The sequence below is a fragment of the Carlito syrichta genome, unplaced genomic scaffold (genome assembly GCF_000164805.1).
Source record: "Carlito syrichta isolate Samal-C Ts95f unplaced genomic scaffold, Tarsius_syrichta-2.0.1 Scaffold284084, whole genome shotgun sequence".
Lineage (NCBI taxonomy): Eukaryota > Metazoa > Chordata > Mammalia > Primates > Tarsiidae > Carlito > Carlito syrichta.
In genome coordinates, this window is record NW_007228180.1 from 138157 (window position 1) to 148315 (window position 10159).

The 10159-nt window shown below is 36.0% G+C and overlaps 1 protein-coding gene across 1 annotated transcript; it reads left to right on the forward strand.

Moving 5' to 3' along the window:
- The first annotated feature begins 4132 nt into the window (after positions 1-4132).
- Positions 4133-5074, forward strand: LOC103254545 (olfactory receptor 958-like). The gene has a single exon (XM_008052615.1). The coding sequence runs from the start codon at positions 4133-4135 to the stop codon at positions 5072-5074; it is 942 nt and encodes a 313-aa protein (XP_008050806.1).
- Positions 5075-10159: the final 5085 nt, after the last annotated feature.

Below are 10159 nucleotides of genomic sequence, written 5' to 3' on the forward strand. Positions count from 1 at the left end.
TTCCTCTTATTCCTCTTCTCCTTCTTTCATTTCAATAGATTTTAAGGGATACAAATTGTTTGGTCTGGGTTTTACGTGTACCCACAACTCCCACCTGTGCACATGGTATACGATAGGTAATTTTTTTGTCCCTCCACCCCTTAATTCCTTTCCCCCCTTTGAAGTCTCCGGTGTCCATTATATCTATGTCTTTGAAAATATGTAGTGCTTGGCTTTATATTCCTGATTTACTTCACTTAGACTGTTCTCCAATTCCATTCAAGGCGCTGCAAAAGACATTATTTCATTTTTTCTGATAGCTGAATAGTATTCCACAGTGTATATATATATATATATCCCTAAATGCCCATCAACCGAAAAGTGAATAATGAAAATATCACTTATCATTAAACAAAAATAATTAATATAGTGTCAATTCTTCACGTTTGCAAAGTTACTTTTATTTTCAGAAAAGTTTGCACATAATATCTTATGTGAAATTCATAAAACATATGTGAGAGATATATTATTTTAATTTCATAGGTGAATAAATTTGTTGATCCTCAGACAATTTAAGTAACTGGCAACAGTCATATGTCAATAGTCTCATGGTCAGAATTCGAACCCAGATCTTAAGATTCAAAATCTTATGTTCTGGCTTTCATGTAACAATCATTAGTTTGGGAAGCAATCAATCACTGAGAGTTTGAAAAAGGGTCAGAAATACAATATTTTGAGGAAGCATTATCTTTTTGCTTTTTGGGTAAAATTGATCCGGTTGAGTTAAGTTGAATGCTCTCCAAGTTGTTTGGTAGATCTTCCAAAATGGTCCTGAACAAAGTTTCATCATTGTGTATATATGGGCTAGTTGGTTATGTCCCAGTTTAAAAAAAACCATTGCTGTATTCAAACTAATTAGTGAGAAAATGATGCAACCTCTAAGCTTTAGGGACTCAAGACACTTCAGGGGATTGGATCCCTTAGTGGGGCCAGCTCTGTTTAAACCTCCGATATCCACTTTTGGGAGAGGCATAGGAACCTACAGAAAGGAATAGAGGATCAATGAGTTTTGGTTTGGGAGTTTATTTGCACGGACTCTGACTGGCTAAAGGTAGAGTCAACCCTCCTCAAAAAAATCCCAGAACCCCAAAAGTTTAAAGGTATCAAGACCAAGCCAGCCTGTAGAATTCTTTTAAACAAGATTACCCATAAGATCTATAAGTGATACCAGAAGAACAGAAGTGAATAAGCCTACATTTGACTTGGACCAGAACATGATATATGTGAAGGGTGTAAGCCAATACATTTATGACACTTTTACTGCATAGTTTGCTTTCTTTCCTCATACTTCTCAAGAGCTCTGAGTTCTTCTCTTATGTTCTATCTTCAGTACTCATCTTCTTCTTCGTACACCCAAGGAATAATATGATTAACTTCCATGTTTTTATAAACATATCTTGCCCTATGTCCTCTCATTAGCTTCAGAATCATGTATCCAACTGCCTTTTGGACATAATTAATCAGTTGGACCATAGGCTCCTCAATGGCAACAGGTACAAAAGTAATCCTATATTTACCTTGAAAAACTAGAAACTATTTTGAAAATTCACTTAATTCTGTAAATCATTTAATGGCACTACAACCCACCTAGTTTTTCTGTTATTTACTAAGACATCAATTCTACTTCATAAGTATATATGAGTTTATCATTGCTTCTTCTTTTGCCGGGATTGTTGCTTTACATTCTTGGCTTGTCTTCCCAGATCTAGACCATTTATCCTGTAAAACATACTAGGCATTGCTACCAAAGTCATTTATTTCCAATATGAAGCTTATCATTTTGCAGCCCTAATGAAAGCCAACAATTTTAACACTTCATATAAAGTCTTTTCACAGTATAGAACTTAGACACTTTCTGCTTTTGTAAACACTTTTCTCTAAACTTCAACAGAATTATTACATAAATGTACCATGCAAATATTTTTAATTATATAATTATTACATTGTATCATACTTATTTAATGATTTTATTTTCCTTCTAATCTTTGCATTTTTTTGTTAGAAGAGTCTGTGAATGACCAATTTTGGTGCCTCAGTATTTCAATGGTTTCTGATCATACAGGTTTATTGAATAAATAGAATAATTTAGCATTATAGGTATAGGGTATAAATTATTTATCTGATTTATGTCTTAGTTTGTAAAAACTTTGCTTCATTTTCTCTAATTTAGTAACCTCTCCCCGATTCTCAAAATCTTGAACCTGTGGAGTTGTTAGAATTTATTCTGCTTAACCTAAAATTTCAAGAAAAAGAAATAAAGGTAACACCACCAAAAAAGGCAAGGTTTAAATGCCTTTGTATGGTCTATTTTGTCACAATAATTGAAGATTATTATTATTACTCATGATTGAATGAAAACAGAACAAGGGTGTAAGTATGATGGATTTTCAAAAGCTAATAATCTAATTTCCTGATGTACACATACTAAGCCTGATTTTGCACTTGAGGATTGTTCATATGTGAGAAAAGCTTTTATGAAGTTAAGTTCAATTGAATTCATGTGGTAGATCTCACAGTAGGTCATGAAATTTATTCTTTCTTAACCTCTTTTGGAACACAAAAATTCTCTAAAATCTTATTAAATATTCTGCCTTTTAAGTGACTTACTTTATCCATAGTATCTGAAAATAATTATGTGTACAATCTGTATATTGCTAAATGCAATTCCACTACCAAATTTAGTTGAATAAAAATGATCATTAAAAATTGACTGGTTCTCTTCTCTACTCAGATCTGGTAAAGTATGTACTCTAACTCAGCAAAAGATAATTTGTTATAATTTTAGACAAATTCTTATCAATTTATTAGAAATAAAAGTATAATATTTCTGCATACACAAGAACTTAGAAGTAGACACTAAAAGTCCTCTTGAAGAAAATTATGCTAAAAAATACACTCTATATTAGATGACAGAGTGAAGATCTACAAAGATGCTTTCATAGGCTTGAGTGATGAATTAATACCACAATGATTAAAGTGAACAGCCATAAATGATAGATGTAATAACCTTTTTGGGGGGTTGGGGGGAGGGGTAGAAATCTTTTTTTTTTTTTAAAGAGAGAAATGAAGAAAGTTTCTAGCATTGCATAGTAGAATCCAGCACGGAAACCTCCTTCTCGTTTTACAAATTAAAACATTACAATTTCATGCTACAGTGTTATCAATGTTTTCTGAAACCTCATGCAATGTTAGAGTGCATCAACAAAAATAGGGTAAGGGATGCAGTGGTAACATCCCTCATTGCACAGCTGTTTGGAGTGATGACCAATACACAAAAGGACAGGATTAATACAAGAATTTTCAGGGAAGAATTCAAAGCCAACTTGGCAAAGATGTGTATGAAGAAATAAAATTAAAAAGTAAGTGATTGAAATAATGTGTCTTTGAAGTATTTTTAGTTGAGAAAATATATACATTTTTCTCTCCTCTGCATTTTCATACCTTTTTTCTCTCCTTTTTCTATTATAATATAGTGGATTTCAAATCCTTGTGTTCCAATCTGGGATGTGCCAGGAGCAGCAAATGAGAATTTGAATGGGCTATTTATCTTCTATATATCATGATTTCTTCATTAACTCTGCAATAAAAATATTAACACCTATCTTATAGGATTCCCTTAAGGCTTAACTAAAAAAGTGGTTATGAAAATTCTATGGAAACTATAAGTTGCCCCACATTTGTTTCTCTTTCTTTCTTTCTTTCTTTCTTTCTTTCTTTCTTTCTTTCTTTCTTTCTTTCTTTCTTTCTTTCTTTCTTTCTTTCTTTTTTTGGTCTTTCTTGGCCTTTCATAGTCCTCAGTACTTCCATTCTCTGTCCTTTGCTGTTTTCTATCTGATGATAGTAAAAAAAAATCTGCTCATTTGCCCAAGTTGCCAGGATTCAGTCCTCACACCCAAAGACCACAAGTCCTTCTGTGGATGTTTGCTGGTCCTACAGTCTGAATCACGATAAACATTATCTTTTCATTAATAGGATTTGTGATTGCTTTTCTTCCTTGTGAATTTATTGGTTGCAAGCAGTAAAATTTGGTCCCTTGGATTATCAGCTCATTGTCATCTTTTTTTCCCTCTTTCCAGGATAACATCTAACTTCTATGGAGGTAAAGAACCACACTTTGGTTACAGAATTCATCCTGTTAGGCATCCCACACACGGAGGGGCAGGAAAGGGTGCTCTTTGTGGTTTTCATGATCTTCTACCTTTGCACTTTGTTAGGAAATCTCCTCATCCTCATAGCTGTGATATCTGACTCCCACCTCCACACCCCAATGTATTTCTTTCTTTGTAATCTCTCTGTGCTGGACATTGGTTTCTCCTCTGTGAGCACTCCAAAGATGCTGGCCAACTTGCTGATGAGGAGTCGAGTCATCTTGCTGGATGGTTGCATGTGCCAGGTCTTTTTTTACCACTTCCTCGGCAGCACCGAGTGTCTGCTCTACACGGTAATGGCCTATGACCGTTTTGCTGCCATTTGCCACCCTCTGCGCTACACCATCATCATGAACCGCCGGGTTTGTGCCCTGCTGGCTGCTGGCACCTGGCTTACTAGCTCCTTTCATGCGACTATTCTCACCACGTTGACCTTCCAGCTGCCATACTGTGGTTCTAATGAGGTGGACTATTTCTTTTGTGACATCTTCCCTGTAGTCAAATTGGCATGTGGTAACACCCTTATCATTGAGACGGTGAGCTTCACCAACATTGGCCTTGTGCCCATGACCTGCTTTCTCCTCATCCTTACCTCTTACGTCCGCATTGTCATTGCAATCCTAAATATGCGCTCTGCTGAAGGGAGGCGCAAGGCGGCATCTACCTGTGTCTCCCACGTGTCAGTGGTCACACTGTTCTTTGGGCCTTGTGCCCTCATCTATACCCAGCCATCTCTGAGTGAAGTGTTGGTGACCCCAGTGCAGATTTTTGGCAATGTAGTCACCCCCATGCTGAACCCCACAATCTATACCCTGAGAAACAAAGATGTAAAGGGAGCCCTTAAGAAACTAGTTGGAGGCCAGATTGTTTCAGAAGCAGGTCCCTAGTCCACGTGTGGATACGGTTAATTTTTTTCCCTCATTTGTGTATTAAACTAATTTAAAAAAATCTAGAATCTTTCTGCCATAAAACCACCTGGGTAAAACAATCCTACCAGGTAAAAAGCTTACATCTTTCTCATCCTGTGGAGCAAATATCAGTAAATGATTTCTTTGAAAGTTTAGAGTGTAAATATTTTAGACACTATGAGCCATAAAATCTGTCATAAATACTCAACTCTGCTGTTGTAGCATGAAAATAGACATAGAAAATGTATAAGATGTATATGCAAATGGGGGAGGCCATGTTCTAATAAAACTTTATTTACAAAACAGATGGTAGGCAGGATTTTCCCCACAGGCCATAATTTTCTTATCCTTGCCATAGAAGCTAGCTGTATTTGAAAACACCCTTTTCAAGGCTATGTTTATAATGACTTAAGAGTGGAATTCAATGTAGACTGGAACCCCCTAGGCACAAGTTGAGTTACTGATCAGGGATAGGCCATGAATGGGTGGATATGGAGGTACACAGTGAGCACACCCTAAGGAGAACTCTGCAGTACCCCCAAGTACTCAAAGTAAAAGTTGTTCCTTGCAGCAGGCTCATCTGCCTGGGATCTATGCTAATGCCTACCAATGTTATTATTCATTTGTTCCTTATACAGAAATGACTCGTGGTCAATTTCCTTAGGTCTGAAGGTAAATGGTCACTACTCTTGCCCATGAATACAAATTTTTTTCACCTCACAAGTTACAGAACTCAGTATCACACACTTCAGAAGTCACTCAACTACTCTCTCCCAGTATCAATCACTCCATGAGTGTTTCATTCATAAACTACCACAAAGGCTGGAATAAACACCTTGGAATATTCTTTTGACAAGATTACCAAACAAGATATGATTGTTTTGTTTTAGATGAGATGGTTTTTACTTAGAATAAATCTTCTACTGCCTTTAGTCTGCTCTGGGATACAAGACACAATGTATAACATGTACATAAATGCATATGAGTTACTATAGCTAATTTGGTGGTGAAGACAGGCCCTTAGAGAAGGCTGAGAGGGCAAAAGAATAATGTCAGAAGACATGGAGTGTTATGTCCTCTTGCCTTCACAGAGAAACAAACTCAGGCAGCAGTGATAATTCTCTAGTAGGAACCACACACCCAGCACTTATGTTGGGGACCTGTCTATATTTTATATAATTAACTGGGTTATTAGGATAGTACTAGTAACTAGAGTTGGCCTTGAATAAGTAGGTAGGTAGGTAAATAGATATACAGATATTGGTAGATAGATTGAAAGACACATCAGTGGAGGGATAAATATAGATTTGTAGCCTTTTCTAGCTGTTTTGGGCTAACTTTTCCTCTCCTACTTTCCCATAAAGGCAGACTCAACAAAACCTCATGAAATTAAGCCCTCTCAAGAACTCTTCACAGGATTCAATAGATTAGAGCTCCCTTTTTTGCTGCTCCTAATTAACTGGAGAATGTAAAATACACATTTTCCCAAAGGACAGAATTGAAATGTTATAGAACACTGCATAATTTCACCAACTACTAATTTTGACTTTTTCTAGAAAGGTTGTTCTCCATTGTGAATGTTTTTGGCTTTGGTGGAAGTTTATATGGCTACTGACCTTAAAATCAATATTGTTTTTCTTTACTGGACCATTTGCATAGTCTTTATATTGTTAGTGTTATTCAATAGAGGTTTAGAAAAGGATTATCTGTCTGGAATCTTGGGATCCAGTCTAGAGAAGTAAAAGCAAAAAAGGACTAAAAGAGTAACTAAAAAAAAGAAGTCTATATGAAGAAAAAATACAGAGACGAGCACAGGGCAACACTAATAGTCAGGCTATATTCCTACATTTGCTAACCAGCCCGCTGCCACTTTTTATTGGTAGGGTTCTTTCTTTCTGTTATGTTCATCTCCAGAGGGGCCCTTTTATCTCTCCTAGAACATGCCCTCAGATGAACTAAATAGCAGAAAAATACTGACACCTCTCCCAATTATTCCTAACACCATCCTATTAGGGAAATACCATCTCATTCTGATTTTCTATGTAATTTTAAAAACTCCTTCTTAGTACAGTTTGCCCTTGTCATCTTCCCAGTGGGAAGATGTCGGTGACCAACACTGACCAAGGGTGGGTTAGGACCCGCACCAGAGAATCAGGAGTCGACGAGAAGACCACTCGGAGGCAGTTCTTCTGGGAACAGTCTGATCAGGACTGGAGCCGATTTTATTCAAACCTTTTCCAACTTATATACCATTTTCTATACCCTCCAGCAGTGTGATAATTATTTACTGGGGGCATACAAATTCCATGATGTATATTGCGGTTTATAAATTATGCATCACAAGACCATCACGAGACCTGCAAGTTCCAAGCAGACAATTCAAACTCCATGATGCCTGACGTGCTTCACAAAACTCACATCAAGGTCACAGGTGCACAATTTCAATTGTTCAAAATGTCTTCCATAGTGTTCAATAAATCATTCATATTATACTCTTTGTTCTAAACCCTGATTAATACAAAAAACTTTTCTGAGTTAACTCTAGGTTCAATCCAAGTTCACTGACTCCAAATATTTTTAACGATTAATATTATCAACTTAACACTATACTATAATCTATAAGTTTACTTAAATGACTTAGCTGTTCTATTAACCTATTATGATTCAACGTAGTGTCCTGTAATTCTATAACAATTAATTCAAATCTCATTCCTTACCATAACTTATATGAGTTTCATAAACCTAAACTTTAATTTTTATATGATCTAGTGATTGGACTTTAACCCAAAACTTAAATCTTTTTTTCCTAGTACATTAATACATGGCTACGTGTAAAATTTCCTATTGTCATATTAGAAGCAAAAACAACACCGTTGGGAAAATTTCGGTACACTAATGAAAAGATCTTAAAATTGGCCTACAGGAATAGGAACTAAAGTCATAATCTGAGAAAAGGAAGCTTAAACAAAACTTAAAAGTTTTCTATGAATGCTTATTAGTGTTTAAATCTTTTCGATGGAAATTGTATCATCTTAAATGTATGTTTTATACAAACAAGTCTATTCTAAAAATCAAATCAAATAGTAGCTGTCACACTCTTGGATAATGGGCTGCACGGTTACCATGACAATGACCACGGGCTGAAGCAAACAGAGTTTCGGCATGTAACAAAACTAGAAAAACGTCCTGCCTGGCTAGGGGCAGGGCAATAAAACTATTATGATAATTTAGTTTCTAATCTTAATCCTAGGAGAAACTGCCTTTGGGAACAAGCGCTGACTAACCAGTCTACAAGGAAATAGAAGTAAAAAAATATCTAGAAAAAGGTACAACTTAGAAGGGACAAGGTCATATAAAATAATTCTACTGTGCAACTTTCCATCAGGTGTATAGAGATTTACTTATAAATTTTCCTGCCATGTATGCACACTGGTCACTAATCACATGCCAATATTATAGGTATAACTGATATCCTATGTCAGAGGCGATCTTCCAGATGGGCCTTTACAGGCCTTAGCCATGTAGCTATAGATGTTGGCTCCCAACAAGAAGAAATGCTTTTTACCCCTAGGATACATGCCATAGGTGGTATTTAGTAAAAATGCCATCGACTAAGTCCTAGAATCATGAAACTGGAAAAGATCAATGTGTTTTGTTAAAATGAAACTCAGAGTATAAAAGGGTAAATATTCAATAAAAAATCTCTAATTAATTTTTCCCCCCAAAATGGTCTCAAATCTGTTCCCATGTGTCTCACTTTTTCCTGTGGCTCACATTTTGATTTTACCCAGGTACTTAAGTTACTACTGTCAGTTATAAATCTGAACCTAGTTTAAGAAAAACTTTATTTTTCTTTTCCAGTTTCATTTAGCATACCTGTGAGAGCTTGGAATCTAAAAAAATAATGTTAACAAATCAATACTAAGGGAAACAGAAAAATAGAGAGACTATGAAACATAAAAACAAACTAGCTTGTGAAGTCAGATATTTTTTTCTCAGTAGTGACTGTCTTCCCCTTAAAGTACCTTCTCCAAAGAGAAGACATATAACATCAGTTTAAGATGTAAAAGTGTGCTAGCAAGATTTGGCTTGAAAGATAACTCTCCAGGAAATGAAATGCTGGTAGTAAGAGGAGGTGTCACTTTCTTCTTTTCATCCAGATGTGGTCACATGTAGTAGAAGGAAATGAGTTCCCACACACAAAGAGCAAATTGACTCCAACACAAAGAAATACCCAAAGTAGGAAAAGCAGACGTTCATTCATTCAACAGACATTATTGAGCCATCTTATGTCACAGCACAATCTAGATGTCATTATATCTGGTACATTGCCTCCAAGTCTGAAATCACCCTTCAAGGGTACATGGACAAGCTAGGATGATGACATGTAAGGAATCCAAAAGTATATGATATATGTGAAATGGTTTTTGGAAATTAGAATATTTAGTTAAAAAGAAGATAGATATGACCAGTGACTTCAAATTTGTGAAAGGATGCAGGATGAAAAAGTGATTTTATGTAAAACCTCAAACTATAAGAATCTTAGTAAATACAGGAGACACCCTTATAGAAATTGGAACTGGCAACCAGTTCCTGATCAAAACCTCAGGTGCCCATACCATAAGAGATAAGATAGACAAGTAAGACCTCATCAAACTGACAAGCTTCTGAAAAGCATAAGAAACCATCAAGAGAGCAGGGATACAACCCACAGAATGGGAAAAAATATTTACCAAATATATATCTGCTAAAGGCCTAACATCTAGGATCTACAAGGAACTCAAATGTGCTGAAAGAAAAAAACAAACAGCCCCATTAAAAAGTGGGCAAAAGACATGAATAGACACTCCTCAAAAGAAGATATATGGGCAGCCAACAGACACATGAAAAAAGGGCTCAGTCACACTAACCATCAGAGAAATGCAAATCAAAACCACATTGAGATACCATCTAACCCCAGTAAGAATGGCCATCATTAATGCAACAAACAACAACAGATGCTGGCAAGGATGCAGAGAAAAAGGAATGCTTCTGCACTGCTGGTGGGAATGCAAACTAGTGCAA

Bases quoted from the DNA above. Each gene is read 5' to 3' on its own strand.
- LOC103254545 (XM_008052615.1), top strand. From the start codon at position 4,133: ATGGAGGTAAAGAACCACACTTTGGTTACAGAATTCATCCTGTTAGGC.